The sequence below is a fragment of the Mastigoproctus giganteus genome, chromosome 12, assembly GCF_048544385.1.
Source record: "Mastigoproctus giganteus isolate SK-2022 chromosome 12, ASM4854438v1, whole genome shotgun sequence".
Taxonomy (NCBI): Eukaryota; Metazoa; Arthropoda; class Arachnida; order Uropygi; family Thelyphonidae; genus Mastigoproctus; species Mastigoproctus giganteus.
The window spans coordinates 80,700,286-80,720,600 of record NC_143586.1 but is presented as its reverse complement, the minus strand read 5'-3'; the positions used below and the strand labels follow the sequence as shown (position 1 = coordinate 80,720,600).

The 20,315-nt window shown below is 37.1% G+C and overlaps 1 protein-coding gene across 2 annotated transcripts in view; it reads right to left on the bottom strand.

The window, feature by feature from the left end:
• Vps13B (vacuolar protein sorting 13B) overlaps positions 1 to 20,315 on the bottom strand; it is a 965,007-nt gene that overhangs the window by 659,917 nt on the left and 284,775 nt on the right. For both annotated transcript variants that reach the window (XM_090386413.1, XM_090386414.1), the window contains exons 15-16: positions 14,117 to 14,357; positions 5,028 to 5,266 (exon numbers count right to left, since the gene is read on the bottom strand). In XM_090386413.1, coding sequence (XP_090242539.1) covers positions 5,028 to 5,266; positions 14,117 to 14,357 — 480 coding nt within the window. The remainder of the gene's footprint in view (positions 1 to 5,027; positions 5,267 to 14,116; positions 14,358 to 20,315) is intronic.

The following is a 20,315-nucleotide window of genomic DNA, read 5'->3' as shown; positions in this document are numbered from 1 at the left end:
CGGAGTGTCACTAAAGATAAGCATAGGAGCAGAAGAATCCTTTTTGCGAGATATAAGACAAGACTGAATTTTAGAAGGGTTGAAATCAACTGAGTTGTCTTTGCCCCACTGAAGAATTATCTGAAGATCGACATTTCAGGAATTGGTAGCAGATTTTCGAGAAGTTGAAGCTGATTGAGTAGAACATGGTTTCTCAAAATGGAAAGTGGAATGCAATGTGCTTTCATCAGAAAAACTATGGATAGGATTTCCAGTCAATGAAAGGTCATTAATATACAAGAGAAAAAGAGTGGGGGAAAGAATTGAACCTTGGGGGACACCGGCATTAGTGGAGAAGTTAGAAGACAGAGAGCCATCTACCATCACCCACAGTGAGCGATCAGAGAGAAAACTGGATAACCAATTACTAAAAACAGTTGGAAAACCATAAGATGGAAGCTTGTTTAGAAGATCTTTATGCCAAACACGATCGAAAGCCTTTGAGATGTCAAGAGCAACTACTTGTGTTTCACCGAACCTTTCCATTGAATTAGCCTATAAATGGGGTAACATAAGCCAGAATATCACCAGTGGTTCGACACTGACGGAATCCATACTGGCGATCATTGATCAGACGGAAGGTTTCTAGGTAGTTTAAGAGTTGGCAGTTAATTTATTTCTCCATTACTTTAGAAAGAGTAGAACTAATTGCAATAGGACGATAATTGGATGGGAGGGATTTGTCACCCTTTTTAGGAACTGGCTGGATATGAGAAAATTTCCAAGCAGAAGGATAAACACCTTCGGAATAAGAAAGTGAAAAAAGGTGGTAAAGAATAGGAGTAAGTTCAGGAGCACAGGTTTTGAGAACAAGTGGAGAAATACCATCGGGACCTAGAGCTTTCTTAGCATCAAGATTTGTCAAAATCCTTCTGACATCCTTTTGACGGGAGACCACAGGAGGCACTGAATGGAGCGTGTTGGGAATGGTGGGAGGTGTTTTACCAAGATCATTAATACATGAGCTGGAAGAAAAATGGGATGCTAGCAGGTCAGCTTTATCCTTGGCTGAAGTGATAACAGAACCATGTGGTTTGGACAGAGGTGGGAGCAGAGATGGGCAAAAGTTGCGGCCAATAGTTTTGGCAGGAGACCAGAATGCTCAGCTACCATTAGGGCAAGAAGCAAGTTTTCTACTCTTAGCCTGTTCACACTCTAGTTTGGACTGATTAATAACTGCTTTACAATTGTTGTGAGCTTTGGTGTAGGCAGAAAATGAAACTGAAGAATTAGAAACAAGCCAATTAAGATATGCAACATTCTTCTCTTGAACAGCCTTAGCACATTTATTGGAAAACCAAGGTTTAGAAAAAGGACAAGATTTTAAACTGGAGTGTGGGATAAAGGATTCCATTCCTGCAAGAATAATTTCACTGACACGATCTGAGGAAACGTTGACATCAGAAGTTTTGAAACAGTAATCCAACAAAGGAAAAGAAGAAAAGAAGTCTCGCAGGTCATTCCATTTTGCATTCTTCTAATGCCAAACAACACGAGGTTGGGAATAGCCATGAGATAAAGGAGAAGAGACAATCACCAAGTTGTGATCTGAAGTGCCTAAAGGATGTCTCTCTCACTTCGACCGTTTACTTAGAAAAAAAGATCAAGCGTATTGGCTGTATGATTAGGATTGTCTGGTATTCTTGTAGGTAAATGAACAATCTGTGCTAGATCATTAGTAATTGCAAAAGCCTCAGCATCTCGACCTGCTGGGTCGGTGTGACTAGGCACCTCCATAGCCAGGTGGGAAGGAGCAGCAGTGCATAGCACACGCTTCTTGATTAGACCGGGGTTCGAGCCTGTCACCACCAAATACGGAGGATGCGGAAAGGTCAGGGAATGACCACCGCATATTCCCAGAGCAATATGGCCTTAGTTGCTAATGCTCCTAAAAACCAAATAACAATTGGTGTGACTAGAAAACGGGAGCCAGCTGGAGTTGTGAACATTAAAATCACCAAGGAAAATTACCTCACTGTTAGGAAAGTTGGACTGAAGAAAGTCAAGTTGCAAAGAGAGGAAGTCAAAGAGCTCCAAGTGGTTAGTGGAGTTGGGAGAACGGTAGAGACAACAGATGAATTTGACACAATGAGGTAGAGAGATTTTAAGCCAGAGAAGATCAAAGAGAGGAGATTCCAAATTGCCAAGTCTCTGACAGGGAATATCAGAACAGACATATGCACAAGTACCACCTTTGAGGCGAAAGGAATCATACAGCGAATAATTTGGGCATCTGAGATGAGCAGTAGTTGAATCAACCGAGAACTGAGATTCTGTCAGAAAAAGTGCATGGGGTTTGGCAGACTGCAAGTGGAAATGGACATCATTGAGATTAGAATTGAGACCACTTATATTTGTGAAATGAATTAAGAAGTGCTTGGGAGGTTTAGATCTTTTCGCAGATAAGCTTGCTCTGTTATATTACACGTTCTTAGCGTTTTTTCACCAACCTTTCATGAAATAAAATAAAATAAAATAAAATAAAACACAACAAATTCCCGATAACTATATTTACAATAACCTGTATTTACAAAATTAATATATACGTATTACAACATTAAAAGTATTAAAACACAAAATTAAAATGCATTAAAATATACTAAGTTAAAAGCGATAAAATTCCGTAGCTTTCAAAGGCTCCAGCCTTCTTCTTCAGCAGTATTCTCTATTATTCAGTACACCTTTAAATATCAGCAGGGTAATGGTAGACATCACATGTTTTCATTCTCACGTGTTCCGCTCTCTTGCATTGTGGAACCGGAAGTGGCTCGAACGGAAGTCGTACGGAACCGTTCATCCTTTTTTAGGATAATAGTCTCTAAAAGGGGGTGAATCCGTACACCCCTATCCCTATTAATGTTAGTTGTAGAACTGATCCGCAAACTCTCGAGCCACTTACGGTCCCAAAACCTGCTCTGTTAGTTTGACAATTCAGTGTATTCAATAGTAAGAAAAAGTGGGTGCTACATGCTGTATGAAGTAATGAAATTTCTGGATATGGCGTACACGTGGTAAGAATATAGGCAGATCCTTGACATAACGTGGCCTCGACAATGCTCCCCGCATACACACTACTTGGACTCCCTCCAGTCACTATCTGGCAGATTAGAGGTAGCAAGATTATACACTAGGTGATCCAGAAGCCTCCTAGAGAGTTACCAATAGGTTCGGTGTCCGGTGTACTAACTAGCGGCCGGCCTGCGAACACCGTTTTAGAGCTGTACCCTTGAAATATAAGGAATATTGGACCTTGCCATGACGTTGATCATAACCTCAAAAGTCATCAATCATACTGCATGATGGAAGAGATAGGGAAGGGTTGACCGGAACTTAGCTCTAGAGATTAAACATTTGCAATTTAAGCCTCCAATAAGCAAAGTGGTGGTATTTCACCGGTTGATGAGAGTCATCTACCATCTAGTACTGCCTAGTAACATAGAGGGGCAGCGTTCCTCCATGTGGTGTGGGTGCCACACCTCAACCCCTGCCTACATTGGTTCACACCGGGTGGTCACCCACCATGTACTTGTGCATGGAGGTTATACCCAGGATTACTAACAGTCCCACCATCGTGAAGATGCAAGCAGAGGATTTGGCTGTCACAGACCATCCGGACTTCGCCAAAATTGGGTCCACTTGACTTGAGTTTCACCCAAATATCAGTTCCATCAGCGTTTTAGACTCCCAGGTAGCAAATACAGCTTGTCTGGCATAATTAAGCCTTTAAAGAAATTAAAGACTATTTCTTTATTTTATTCCAACTTCGTATTTTTTACCCCTTAATTTAATTTTCCTACATTCAAAATCTAGACAACTTTTGACCATATCAGGACTTTTATTCACATCTTAACTACCTACTGAAATACCAGGAATCCTATTAAAGGAATGGGCAATTACACTCCTGGTATATATATCTGATGTACCTTTATTATAAGCTATTTTTCTTTGTTTTTTGATTTCTACTTGCTAAATTTAAATTTTATACCTCAAAATCTATTAGAGTAATTCAAGGGAAATTGAGGTGCTATTACTATCCTTATTCTTACCTCCTTTTCACCTTAATTCAACATAAGCCTTTTCCTTTTCACTATTTAATAATTTAATTATTTTTCACTGGTAAATAGCTGAAATTATTTTCTCTTTCACTGGTAAATAACATAAATTATTTTCTTTTTCACTGATAAATAGTATAAAAAACTTTTTTTCCCTTCTAACACCACATGTAATTTGCAGTTGGCTCTCACTTTCTGCATTATTTGTTTCACTGCTATCTGTCGGGCTAGCTGTTATTCTGCCAATTTGCTACTATATTTGAATACAATTTGCTGCTAAATATAATTTTTGGTCATTTGGATGTAGCTAAACTAGCAGATAACAAATAGAAACAAATGTGCTTATGTGATCTACAACTTTGGTGTTATCGTTTAAACAGTCTAAGATAAGTGTGTTATTCAGAATAATTATAGATTCTCCTAAATTTCTTATAATCATGCCTTTGCTAATTATTGATTGGATGTATTGAATGGTGCTAGCCCTCATCACTGTTACCATTCAATGTATCCTATTATAAGTAATTTGCTTCATCATCATTATTTTATTTTATCTTTACTTATATTTTATTATTAATTATTTGTTTATTTATAGGGTATAATGCATTAAACCAACTCAGGCTATCTTAGCCTTTATTAATTCTTTTGGCCTGATGGCTCACTGGGAATACTTTTATTCTGAATACCTTTATTCTAAATCCTTATGCTAAATTCTTATCTTACATCTTCTTTATTGGCCTAAAGGCTAACTTTGAATGCTTTTATTATGCTTTATACACTCTTATTCAATTCTTTTGGCCTTAGGGCCCTCTAGGAATGCTTTTATTGTACAGTTTTGTACTTTATACACTCTTACCCTTATCTTACATACTGTTGTAATTTTATATATATATATATATAAAAGCATGGATAAATGCTAATGCAGTATATATTTATTACCTGATTACAAGAAAAATTTAAATACAAGGGCTCGGTGTCCACGTGAATACAGAGTCCTAGTTGGGATAATCTAGAAGAAGGTGGGAGGTGAAATTTATTTGTTAGAGCCACTGTCATGGATGCTGCAGTGGGTTGAATAATATAATGAAGTACTGAACTTTTCTGATCCTCCTGTTGCTCTGTAATGGTATAAAAACTAAAAGATTGTGCCTCTATAGTCCATGGAAATTTCTCTACAGCTTGAGAAAAAAGATATCAGAGATGAATATCACTTACTGCTTGTTTTCATATTAATCTTTTTCAATATGAAAAATATTATATGCAAAATTATAAAGTAACCTATTTAATAATCTCATATGGAAGTACATTACATTATGTATCTGAAAATAACATTAGTAAAAATATGAAACATTACTAGTTGAATATTAATTTATTGGAATAAAGGTTAAACTATAAATTAAACTACATATATGAGTACAATACAAACAAGATGGTTTATGCAATCATTCCCCAGTTTACCTTGTTAATGTGTCCTGTAAAAATGTAATGTAATGTGAAGCAATTTTTCTCACAAGTGATAATTAGAAAAGGTGGACTCTGACTGTGCAGACTGAAAAATATAATTTTTATGTCATTTATTTGCCTACACTGCTATATTTTTCCTTATAAACTAAAATAAAGATATTTAGTAAAGTAACTAAAGAATTTTTGTAGTTTCTCGCATGATTATGGCAGTTGCCTCTATAGCCGAGCGGTCAGGAGCGGGAGTGTAGTAGCACACGCTCCTTGAGTAGACCGGGGTTCAAGCCCCTGACTGCTAAATATGGTTGATCTGTCAATCCGCACTGGACCAATGTGGCAGATTATGGTCCTTTTCCCTCAACATGAATTGTTGAGGAGGCTTCCATCCTGCAGTGGGTTCATAATAATGGTTGCAGTTTACTTTTTTTTTTTTTTATGGCAGTTGTTATGAGGATGATGGCAATGATGTTTTAAGTGAAATTTTTTTGCATTGTTTAAAAGAAATATTTTACACTAAAAATAAAGAGTACAGAAATTTTTACCTTACCTGTCCTCCCCTAGCAACATCAACAATGTCACTAGGTGAGGATGTGGGAATGGAGTTATGCAAAGGAGGAGGAGGATACAGAAGTGGGAGTACAAAAATCCTACACAACAGATCCTCCTCTCATAACTCTACATCCTTTAATGCTACCAAACCAAGAGAAGAGATGGCTCTTCAAAGAAACACTATCTTCTCTTTTGGAGAGTGTTAAAGGAAACAGAATTGTGTAAGGAAAACTAGTACTTAAGCTGCTCCAAGCCTCAAAATTATTTGCAGTCATATAGAGGCAGTCTACCTACAACTTCTTCAACTGTTCCCCTGTTGTTGTCCTTGCTGAGTTAGTGGTGCAAAAGCTACTAAGGTCACATTGCATCTATTAAAATCATGCAAAAAAAAAAACATGTTTTATTTTTAGACCCTTGTAGTCCTAAATTTAATCATATATTTATGTATTAATTTAAGGATGGCAAAGATTTCTTCAGTGTTTTGAAGAAATCTTCACCAATTTCTTCAATGTGAGATTTGTTTTTCATTCTTTAGAGTACACTGGACAGTCTACGATTAAGTGGTGTACTGCAAGATGACACTGGCAACTAGTGCTAGTGGAAGCTCATCCCTGATAAACAGATATAGATGAGGTAAGTGACTGTAATAAATATGTACATGGGAAAGAACAACTGCTTCCTTTCTGTTTGTGCATAGTCAAGATGTACGAACAGGTTTTATTTAGAATAATTTATTATTTACTTGTTCTTGCCAGATTTTCTGTCATTGCTGTCTATTTCTTTATTTAATGAAATGTTTATAATCTGCATATGGTATTTAAGGGGGCAAACTGAAGATCACTGCATTTTTGGCTGCAGAATCCACATGTTCATTTCCTATAATTCCAGAGTATCCTAGAATCCAGCAAAATCTGACTATCTACTGTTTCCCCTTGAGTTGTGCTAAACTTAGGATGTTTTTTAAGAGTGGATGAGCCAGAATTTGACACTGAAGTGTATGTATTGCACTTAGAGAACCAGTACATATTAAGCTTCACAGGAATAGTGAAGGCTTGTTATTTTCCAAAGCTAAGAGAATAGTATACTCTACAGTGAATACACTGTATTCCAGTGGAATGCAGTTGCAAAAATCTGGAGCCAGGGAGGGCTACCTACTTCAGTGTGTTTGAGAACACTATGGTTACATGTAGCTCACTGAGCTCAGTTCTCTTATTATACTCAAGTAATGCAGAATGCTCTCCCAAGCTCTCACTTAGGAGGGCATTCTTTCCAAATTTTTCAAAGTATTCATCTGTATCTATAATAAATGTTTTCCACGTTGGATTTGCAGAGAAAATTCTTGAAAGTATACTAAGTTTAGGTTCCACTAAGTGGATAACCCTTATAGCTGAATACCAACAAGTCTGTTTATTTATGTCCTTGTGGCCCATTTTGGTGAATGTTTTTCCATTTCACTTTATACAGGTATTCTCATGTTGAATGATTCACGAGGTTTCTTATCTTTGTAGCACAGTTTGATAGGAGAATTTCTTGGCAAAGAGAAAGTGGAGGTTCAAAGGCTTCTGTATAAAAGATATGTATGGTTCAGGTACGATAAGTTCTTATGAAATTCTTATGTCAATATGACGGATTTGATCAAGGAATTCCTTTGAGGAATGCCTTCTTCTTTCAAAAATGTTTGGGGAAAAGGTATTATGGATGCATGCAAACTTGAAAGAGATTCTATTGTCAAGAAATTTTGCATAAATTTTGGTAGATGGCTTTCAACCCAAATTCATGCAGATCATAGAGCATGCTATGTCTCAAGGTTCTATCAAATGCTTCCTCTATGTCAAGGAATATCAAAACTAAGTGCTTGTTTCTGAGGAAGGCATTAAGGACATTTGTTTCAGATTTTACCAATTAAGTTTAGTGAGGACTTGAATTTCACAAACCATACTGATTTTGACTCAGAAGATTATTGGCTTCCAGGAATCAAAACAGTCTGGTATTAACTGTTTTTTAAAAGTCTTGTTTAAATAGTTGGTAAGGGGCATTAGAAAAGTTCATGCTGAATATGAAGGGTTTATTTGAGGAGTCTGGTACCATGTTACTTTTTAACAGTCTCTTTTGTAGTCAATACATTTTTGCCACCAGCTGCAAAGAAGTTTACTGTTGAGCCTGCAGGAATGCATTCACTGCGTTCCTGCAGGGTCAAGAGTAAACTTTCTTCGCATATATCTGGCAGAATGCCAGCCAGATATATTTTCAAATTTGGCAATAGGTGAAAGTCCGATGAAGCTAGGTCTGATGAATGTGGGGGAATGGTCCAATATTTCAAGGCCACACTCATCAGTTCAGCCATGGCATATGACAGACTTATGAGCAGGCATATTGTCCTGGTAGAACAAGATTCCTTTGCTGAGTTTTCCTCAGCATTTGTCTTTGCTGTTTTCACTGTTTGTTTGTTTGTTTGTTTAGGGATTTATTAGGTGCATCGCACTATGGCCATAGTGCATGAGATGTTTTCACTCAAATACCTCATATGGTCTGTGTAATATGCCCCTATGACTGTCTGGCCTTTCTGAAGGCAATCCACTAGCAACAATTCACCAACATCCTAAAAAATGATGCCATCATCTTGCCAGAAGGAATCAAATTGGCTTTCTTCTCAGGTGAGAAAAAGAGCTGTTTTTCACTGTTTGTTCTGCTCCTTTGTCCCTGGATGAAAGTGATGGACTCACATGTTATCCATAGTCAAAAATCTTGCAAGGAAATCTGCTGGATCTGCTTGAAAATGATGCAAATGTTTACTTGACAACTCTGCATTTTTGATTTGCTGTCAACAATTTTGGGACCCATCATGCTGATACCATTTTCATAGCAAGAACCTCCATTATTATGTGGTACACATGTTCACATTAGACACTCAAAATGTACCAAACTGTCTCTAGTCTATCACTCATCACTATACCATGCAAGCTGTCAACAACTTCCGGAGTGATGGAAGTTGCAGGTCTTCCCCAGCATGGGTCATCATCCATGTTCCCTTCCATCATTAGGAATTCTTAGTCTTCGATTTATCTCTTTTGAGGAAGTAAGGATGCTGTCTTGTGTCCATTTCCTCCTCATTAAGAGTTCCAAGACTGAATTGTCATGTGGCACCTGCTTCACCTTGAATTTTTTTTTTTTTTTTTTTTTGAGAACCAGAAAATGCTTCAGGTTTTTATTCTTTTCTCTAGGAATTTCCTTTGTTATTGGTGGAGCATTGGGAGGTACCAATACGATAGTGGTAGCTGACTGATCCTTCTGTGCAAAGTTTTGAGAGCTTAACAGGTAGCGGCATGCAATGGGAGTGAATGACTCTTTTGGTGGAATAGTCATTTCTGTTTGGGTTCCAAAATATATATCAGGAGGTGAGATAGTCAGAAATGCCTATCCAACTTCATGATACGATATGTTCAGCTCCAACAGTCTTTAAATTTCTTTTTCTTCTTTTCACTTCTGGTATGCTTGTGAGTAAGCAGGGTGCTCTACTTGGCAGTTAATTCAGGTGAGTTTTGTAGCTGAACATGATGTAGTTTCGTGGTCCTTTGCAGCACATTGAGTGCATGCAAAGGCACCATAACAGACTATTCGCAAGTGTCCGATTTCTGGCATTTAAAGCACCTTAAAGGATTTGGGACATATGGATACACTGGAAAATTAATATAGTCAGCTTTAATCTCATTAAGAGATGTTGGTGAATTCAACGTCAGGATGATGTTTCTAGTGGGAACAAGTTTCCCATCTCTATGCATAAATATTCGTTTCACAGCTGTCACTCCTTAGAGTTTTAATTCAGAACAGATTTCCTCTTCAGACACGTCAAGAAGATCTGTTCTGCAATGACACCATGGGATGAGTTCAGTGTCTTGTGGGGGGGAGGTAACCATGATTACCATTCCTCCATACATGTAGCTCAGAGGATCTATCCTCAATATTTGTCACTTCTGATCTCTACAAGGATGTCACATGACTGAAGCCATTTCATTGATTTAGGAGAGCCTGCCAACCCTTCAAAATCCTTCTGGATAAAGAAGAGCAACATTTTTCCTATGGCTTTCTCACTTGTAGAGTGTATTGTCAGATAATGGAATGCTGGACCTGATATAACTTCTGTTTTCTGCCTTTTTTGCTGAAGTGACATTAGCAGGGTTAGTTTCCGATCTTTTCAGATAAGGATCGTGTTGGAGCTCCAGAAGAAATAACTTTACCAGGATTCATAGTATTTTTATTTTTTTGTTCAATGCCCAGAATCCTCACCCAGTACAGAGCCCAAGGGGAATGCCCACTACCTGGCAAGCAATAAATGCACTCAGGAGTAGGATGCCAGGACTACTCAGACACTATGCCTGCACGCCACCGGCCTGAATCCTGTCCCTTGGACATGAGACAGGGTAGAGTACAGACGTGGCATTGTCCCGGTTGACCCTTGCAGGAAAACCCACTGGCCAATTGATCCTGAATGAGCTATCCAGGTCCTCCAACCTTGTTGAAGCAGGGGCCAAAGTGGTGTGTTGAAGCTGGACCCTTCAACCACCAGGATTCCCCTTTTCAAGTTTCCACGGGCTGTAGTGCAGAGCAAACATGCCAGATTCCTATGATGTTAGCATGGAACCTAGGCTGTGGGTATTGGATTCCAATGAGCCTAATCTGAAAGCCCAGAAGCATCAATGGGAGGTCCTCTCACTACACAGAGGTGCTCACATCGAAGGATCATTTTTGTGAATTGCGTTATGTTAGCTGCTGATAATATGTGCAAGTTAGCACACAATTCTGAAGAAGTTCTAAAGGGCTAGAGCAGACCTGGGCAATTTTTTTTTTTTAAGTGGGCTGCATCGAGACATTTGGGAGTGCTTGCAGGCCGCAGTTATTGTGGATGTAGGATCTATCTGACAGTGATGAGTAAGTCACCTTGTAGTTGGCCTCAACAAAATTTATCAAGATTTTTATAAGCGATACAATAAATCAATACAATCAATAAATACAAGAAACATAAATAAATTAACAATTTTATTTTAATGGGATTTACGTAGCTATTTACAATCATTAATCAACTTATTCCAGTCAGGTATTAATTTTGAAGTAGCAACTCTCAGAACACAATGAAGATTGGTATTCATCAGGGATGCTTGGTGTTTGTTTTTAATTAATGTTCATTACAGAGAACTTTTGTTCACACTTATAGGTGGAACTGAAAACTGACATTTTTCTGGCCAGATTTTTCAGGTTACAAAACTTTTTTTTGGTCAAGAATGTTATAAAATTCTCTAATATCATTCTGTTTATGAAGTTCCCATATGCTGGAGTCACATTTTAAATAAATGAGCTCAAGCTGAACTTCAGCTGTTGCATTATCAATGCTTGAAGAGAATGGATCCTGCACAATCAATAAATATGATTCAATTTTTTGTAAGTCGAGGAATCTGGTCTCGAATTCTTCAATTAAGTTTTTTATTGATTATTTAACCAATAAATTTTATCTATAAAATATTTCTTAGAGATGCCATTGTAGGAAAAAGGACCAGATTTTTAGAACTCAGTTGGTGAGAAAATAAGCACAGTTTAAGAAGGAAAGAATTCAAACTGATTATTATATCGTGTGCAAATTTATTTTCCCCTTGTAGCTCTTTGTTCAATACACTGAGTTTTATAACAATATCCACACTGAAAGCAAAATCACAGAAAAAACCTTCATCTTTAAGCTCAGTGAAATTTCAATTATTTTACATTTCTAAAAATAATATAATTTCATCTTTCAGCTCCTATGATAAGGTACGTCGGTATACTCACACTGAAGGTCTTCTAGAAAACTTATGAACTGTTGGTGATTTAATCCCTTGAATTGAATGAAATTTACAATCTTTATAATAGGTGTGGTTATAGGCTCCACATTGAGTACAGTTTTACATAAAACTTGCTGATGAATAATACAATGAATTGGTATTATTTTGTGTTTTGGATCAGTCTCATTAATTTTGTCTTGAATCAATTTCAATAATCCATTTTTGAATGGATTATTGAAATTGATTTTAATATCAATATAAAAATACAGTTGTTACACTAATAATTTTATTCCAGGGTAAACTAAACCTCTTTAGACAATTTCCTACTTTTTCAAAATTATCTGATCCAGTTATGCAGTCTTGCATTGATTCCAAGGATAACAACTCCTTGACAATTCCAAAATTGCCGTTACAAGGGTGAATGAAAATTAGCAATTGTGCAGCGCCTTTTATGTCAGTACTTTCATCGAGAGCCAAGGAATACCACTCCATGGATTTCAGTTCTGCTAATAGTTGCTCTACCAAGTTATCAGCGATATTTTCGACACGTCGAGCTATAGTATGCCGAGACAAACTTATGTTTTGGAATTTAGACTTCATAGTTGGACATCACATTGTACTAGCTTCTAATATGCATTCCTTAATGAACTCTCCATCTGAAAATGGTTTACATGCTTTTGCGATTTTGCCGGCAATGATATAACTTACTTTTGTTGCAGCTTCTTGTTCATCATTTTGTTGAATAAAAACACTGTTGTAGAGATAATTTCCTAATGAGTTGATCACACATTGCTTTTCTTGTATCATCAGTTAAGTTTTCTCCATGCATAGGACATTTAGTCATGTAGTGTCTCTTAATGTTATATTCTTTATAAACAGAAACACTTTCATTGCAAATGAGACACACATCTCTATTTTTAATGCTTGTGAAAAAATATTTAGTTTTTCCATTCTTCGTTAAATGAATGACACTCGTCCTAGATTTTTCTTGTTTTATTCATTTTATGAAATATACAGGGATAACAAAATTAAAACAAAAAGTCACAAAGTACGCTCAAATTATAAGCTAATACGATAAGCTTATCAAGTTCAAAAGATAAATCCAAATCAAAAAATCACAAAATAACTAAAAACATCAATTCAACCCAAAAAACAATGCATGTGTTAAGCAATCGCTGACTAATCTGACTGTGATAATCCAATCACCTAATCACTGTCAACTTCACCATACAGATTTTTTATATAAACTTTGTAAATCCATACACAAGAGTGTGAGCAAAGAGCTCCATACTACATGAATATCTGACTCAATCTGGAGGTAGACAGTATGGATTCACATCCCTATCGTTCCACATGCACATGATTATTCAGTAATTTTGTCAAAACAGTATTTCTCGGAAGTTCCATCCTAGCATTGTTGATAATCTATCACTGTTGATAGTATCCGACTATCACTGCTGATTCCATTGTTTTTATTATAGTATGATAGTATTATATGATATATGTATTCAAGATAGTATTCATTATCTTGATAAAGTTACTAGTGAAATGACGGCACAAGGCAGGCTGCACATTGCCCGTAGTTTGCCCAGGCCTGGGCTAGAACAAACCATCAATTATGTGAGCATCTAAAGTTATATTAGATTCATTTCATCTTTTTCTGTATGCAATGCTGTGTTTCTTTATCATCATCAAAACTTGGTTTAATTTTACTCATTCAGTACTTGATCCATTAAAAATTAAAGTAACCTTGTCATTTTTATAACAATTTTTCTTTATCATAAGATAATTTATATAGTTTTTATTAAAGAATAAAAGAAAACAAAGATCAACAGGATGTAAGACCAAGCAAGCAGGCAGGGTAATAACTCTCTAACAAAACATAGAGTTACTTGTTGTTTCTTCCCATATTTGACTAATATTTGTCTCATTTAAGTGGAAACGTCCTTCACCAGATTGTAAAAATGTTAGACTAAAAAAATATATCAAAATCACTTAGCAGAAGCAGTGCGAAATACAATATTATTATATAAAACACTATATTGGTGTAATATTTTAAAGAGATACAAAGCTTTTCAAATTTCAGTGGATGTTTGTCAGCTCATGTATGCACTAACAAACATTCAATGCTTTGTGGCCTTGCTCAAAACTTAACTAAACAAGCCAAAATCAGTTTAAGCACCCAACAAATTAAACTTTATTTCAACTTACATGGATTCCATCCTTCAAAAGATATCACAGGAATTTTTGCTTGCAAAAGAGCAGGATTTTGCTTAAATCCTCCACCATTACTATGTATTATGAGTTGTGGTAAGAACATAACACAAGTTGAAGGCATTTTACCACAAGAGTATGCTTTCTTCCATAAAGGAATTACTGAACAAGATTCACTGGGAACAGGAGTAGACCACGGTTCAGATGGCAGAAAGATACAGATGCTGTGGATATCAATCTATATAAATATAAAACAAAGTTTTGAAAAAGAAAATTTTTATGAAATCAGTGAATAATTTTTAAAAATTCTAAAATTAAATAAAACAATTAAGAAAAAATAAATAAATTACAATTATCTTCAATAATCCAAAGTTGATAAAATGGTTTCAACTGGGAGACTCCGGATCAGCAGGAAATTTTTGCATTATGAAAGGTAACAAAATTTTAAAATTAACTGAATAATAATAAAATAAAATACAAGCAGTCTTCACACTTATGACATAACTGGTTCTTGAAAATTGCATTGTAAGTCAAAGCACATTTTCCCATAAGAGCAATGTTAAAAATATGGTTATATTTCCACCCAAAGAGCCAGATAATTTATTTTTATAAAATGACATTTGTCAAATGAATTCTAATAGGGATGTGCACTGCATCCCTATTAGAATTCACTTAATTCTAATGGGGATGCAATAATAACTTGGAAAACATTATCAAAAAGTAGAAAGTCAAAAAAAATTACGGTACAAATAAAGTAATTATAGTATTCAAACTCTCCCCTTGTCCTTGTTTACAATGTTCATAAAGATTCCTGGCCTTTTCTTGAATTATTACTAAACTCAAGGGTATGTGGTGTTTGATCCTGAATCCAAATCAAATATGCCATACATGGCACTGTATGATTAAAAAAGCAGTGTTTTATAGTATTATAGAAAATGAAGAAGGATGACACTTGCATATGTCAGCTGCTGTAACTGTTGACGTCACTGGTGTTTGTAGGGCCAATAAACAAAAACTAAGCACGTTGAGTTTGATCCTGAAATCAAATGGCAAGAAATTTTACATCAGCACACCCACTCATTGCTTGGTTATCAATGTTACTTGCCCTGAAGCAAGGCCTTATGAACATAATCCTTATCTTGTCTTTCATGATTATGCCAATCTTTGTATTTGTTGTTATGGTTCTACATTTAGTTTATATTTAGTTCTATATTTAGTTTATCACTTTGTTTGTTTTGTTTGTTATTTGATTGAAATCTGAGGTCTCTGTTTACTTTTTCATTTTAATAACCAATTAAATGTGTTTTATAAAGAGATGAGAATCTGTCAGTAATTCAAGCTCACATAAATGACAAATGATTTTGCATGTTGGCTTGAAAGAAACATGAAAGTGTGAACAAGGTCCTGAGTACAATAAAGTGCCATGATTTTGAGTGGAATGTCTATGGTGATCTTAAGGTAAATAAATAAAATAAATTTCCTGTTTATACTCTGGAATGATCACATGATCAGAGGCGACAACAAGACAGAGAAAATGCAAGAAACAGCACAATATTTAGTGGTCTTGTGGACTCGACACCACTGTGACTTGAAGCCTGCACACTTATAAACCCTCATGCCAGACTTCTTGGCTATATAGACATAACTGGATTACTCACTGGTCTATCAAGAAGTTTTTGCAAAATACTGTTCTTTTCTATGTTTGTGGGACAGATGTGGTTCCAGGCTGCACTGTTGGTTTAATATCTTTCAGTATGTTTTCCTGTTGCAATATGTGGTTCAATATATTTTCCTGTTGCAAAACTAACAAGTTTTTCAACAGGAAAACATATTGTGCAGTGGTGGGAAAAGAGGGAGAAAATCTCATTGGTCCACTTGATATTGTTAGTTCAACTGTTGATGGTACTGCTCAAGTTCTTGAGGTTGTTGAGGTCCTTGAGGTTGTCACAGACATTCTCTCAGATATGCTAGACAAGCTGTACTTGCTACCTGGGAGTCTAAAACGCTGATGGAACTGATACTTGGGCGACACTCAAGTCAAGTGGACCCAATTTCGGCGAAGTCCGGACAGTCTGTGACAGCCAAATCCTCTGCTTGCACCTTCACGATGGTGGAACTATTAGTAATCCTGGGTATAACCTCCATGCACAAGTACATGGTGGGTGACCACCCAGGTGTGAACCAACGTAAGCAGGGGTCGAGGTGTGGCACCCACACCACATGGAGGAACGCCGCCCCTCTATGTTACTAGGCAGTACTAGATGGTAGATGACTCTCATCAACCGGTGAAATACCACCACTTTGCTTATTGGAGGCTTGAATTGCAAATGTTTAGTCTCTAGAGCTAAGTTCCGGTCAACCCTTCCCTATCTCTTCCATCATGCAGTATGATTGATGACTTTTGAGGTTATGATGAACATCATGGCGAGATCCAATATTCCTTTCATTTCAAGGGTACAGCTCTAAAATGCTGTTCGCAGGCTGGCCGCTAGTTAGTACATCGGACCAAACCTATTGGTAATTCTCTAGACGGCTTCCGGATCAGCTAGTGTATAATCTTGCTACCTCTACTCTGCCAGACAGTGACTGGAGGGAGTCTGAGTAATGTGTATGCGGGGGAGCATTGTCGAGGCCACGTTATGTCAAGGATATGGGTATATTCTTAACATGTGTACGCCATATCCCAAAATTTCATTAATTCATACAGCATGTCCCACCCACTTTTTCTTACTACTGAATACACCATGAATTGTCAAACTAATAGAGCAAGCTTATCTGCGAAAAGATCTAAACATCCCAAGCACTTCCTAATTCATTTCACAAATATACATGGTCTCGATTCTAATCTCAACGATGTCCATTTCCACTAGCAGTCTGCCAAACCCCATGTACTTTTTCTGACAGAATCTCAGTTATCGGTTGATTCAAATACTGCTAATCTCAGATGCCCAAATTATTCGCTGTATGATTCCTTTCGCCTCAAAGGTGGTACTTGTGCATATGTCCGTTCTGATATTCCCTGTCAGAGACTTGGCAATTTGGAATCTCCTCTCTTTGAACCTCTCTAGCTTAAAATCTCGTAACTCATTGTGCCAAATTCATCTGTTGTCTCTACCGTTCTCCCAACTACACTAATCACTTGGAGCTAGTATTAGTATTAGTAACAGCCGCATGGTGCAAGAAAGCCTATGGCTTATGCTGCACCAGCCAAAAAAAAAAAAAAAAAAAAAAATCCGAACAAAACAATGATAAAAACAAAAGATAAATAAATAAATAAAATAAATAACTAAATAATAATAATTAATAAATAAAAAAAATAAAATAAATAAAAAGGAAATTAAACCTATCATCCTATGCGCTTCCCTTACCCGAAAGTACTATCCAGATAACCTTTGAATTTCCCCAAACTGTCGGCCTCTACCACCCATGAAGGCAACTTATTCCAGTAATTTATAACTTGCTGGCTAAAATAAAACTTCCTGCAGTCCAATCTAAACATTTCCCCCTGTAACTTGAATTTATGTCCCCTAGTTCTAGCATCATTTATAATCTTGAAAATTTCGTCCTCATTCATTTTACTGATGCCTCTCAGAGCCTTAAACACCTCAATCAAATCTCCTCTAAGTTGTCTAGTTTCCAAACTCTGCAACCCACATATTCAAAGTCTTTCTTCATAAGAACGCCCTTTTACCAATCTCACCAGGTGAGTTACACTTCTTTGCATCCTTTCAAGAAGCTCGATGTCTTTCTTTAGGTGCGGTCTCCATACTTGAACACAGTATTCCAAGTGTGGTCTAACATAAGCCTTATATAAGCTCTTTGACTTCCTCTCTTTGCAACTTGACTTTCTCCAGTCCAACTTTCCTAACAGTGAGGTAATTTTCCTTGGTGATTTTAATGTTCACAACTCCAGCTGGCTTCCGTTTTCTAGTCACACTGACCCAGCTGGTCGAGATGCTGAGGCTTTTGCAATTACTAATGACCTTGCACACATTGTTCATTTACCTACAGGAATACCGGACAATCCTAATCATACAGCCAACAAGCTTAATCTTTTTCTCACAAACAACCCTTCTAAGTACACGGTCGAAGTGAGGGGTCCTTTAGGCACTTCAGATAACAACTTGGTGATTATCTCTTCTCCAATGGAGCCTTTAACTCATGGCTATTCCCAACCTCGTGTTGTTTTGGCATTACAAGAAGGCAAAATGGGATGACCTGCGAGACCTGCTTTACTTATATAAACTCTAAAAGGAAGGGGATGAATCTGATTGGTCCACTTGACATCGATGGTTCGACTGTTGATGATCCTGCTCAGATAGCAAACAAACTGAATGAGTATTTTGCATCTACATTCACACATGAGGAATTATTAAGGTTTGAAAATGGCAGAAGGTTATCAAATTGTAGCAGGATACTTAATGATTTTGGAATAACTGAAAGCAAAGTGGAGGAGAAATTGTTGAAGTTAAAAATAAGAAAAGCACCTGGGGTGGATGGGATCTATCCAGTTATATAAAAGGAGGCAGCAAAGCAACTAAGCAAACCCTTAGCCATAATTATGAGAGCGTCCTTGGACTCAGGGGAGGTTCCCACGGACTGGAGATGTGCAAATGTATCCCCAATTCACAAAGGGGGATCGAAGGGTGACACGAGTAATTACAGACCAGTTAGTTTAACTTCTGTTCCGCGTAAAATAATGGAGTCACTGGTTAAAGATGCATTGCAGGATCATCTAGACAAGACTGCAGCAATAATTCAGACACAGCATGGGTTTGTTAAGGGAAAGTCTTGTCTGACAAATTTGATAGGATATTATGATGTGGTTACAAAGGAGCTGGATGCAAAAAATAATTTTGAAATCATATATTTGGATTTCAGGAAAGCTTTTGACACTGTTGCGCAAGGAAGACTATTGTACAAATTGGAGCAGAATGGTATTAAGGGTAAGTTGCTACAATGGATAAAAGGTTAAGTGGGAGAAGACAGAGGGTGGTAATCAATGGGTGCTGCTCTTCTTGGACTAATGTTATTAGTGGAGTCCCACAGCATTCGGTGTTAGGTCCACTGTTGTTTTGTATATTTATCAATGATACTGATGAAGGTATATCAGGCTTAATGTCGAAGTTTGCAAATGATACAAAGGTTGGCAGGGTTGTTAATGACAGTAATGGCAGTGTGCTACTGCAACAGGATATAGATAATTTGGGCAGATGGGCTAAGAAGTGGCAACTGAAGTTTAACCTTGACAAATGCAAAGTACTGCATATGGGTAGAAGTAACCCCAGAGAAACGTACCAACTGTGTGGTACTACACTTAAGGTGGTAGAAAATGAAAAAGACCTGGGAGTAATTGTGCAGTCAGATATGAAGTTTTCTGAGCAATGCAGACAGGCTGCCAGGGCAGGTCATGGGGTATTGTCAATGATATATAGGAATTTTGCTAGCAGGGAAAAGGAGGTGATTATCCCTCTGTATAAGGCAATGGTCAGGCCACGCCTTCAGTACTGCATACAGGTCTGGAGGCCTCATTTTAGGAAGGTTGTAGATTTACTTGAGCATGTACAGAGAAGGGCAACAAGATTGGTGAGGGGAATGAAGGGATCCTCTTACCAAGAGAGGCTTAAGTTCTGCAAATTGCAGTGGCTGGAGACTAGGCACCTGCACGGTGGTCTGATTGAGGTATATAAGGCCTTGAATGGGTTGAGCACACTGAATTCTGATGGGATCCTTCCACTTGTTCAGATTACGAACTTAAGGGGGCATAAATTCAAATTAAGAAAAGACAGATGTAGAATAGATGTGCGGAAATTTGCCTTTAGCCAGCGGGTGGTTAATTGCTGGAACAAACTTCCATCTGTCGTTGTGGAAGTTGATAGGTTGAATAAATTTAAGGAGGAACTGGACAGGCATTTGGAGGGAATGGAGAGATTTTTTTTTTTTGGCTGATGCTGCATAAGCTCATACACTTGCTTTCTTGCTTCACATGCCACTGCTACTACTACTACTACTACTTCTTTTCTTCTTTTGCTTGGTCGGATTACTGTTTCAAAACTTCTGATGTCAACGTTTGCTCAGATTGTGTTATTCTTGAAGCAATGGAATCCTTTATCCCACACTCCACCTTAAAATCTCGTCCTTTATCTAAACCTTGGTTTTCCAATAAATGTGCTAAGGCTGTTCAAGAGAAGAATGT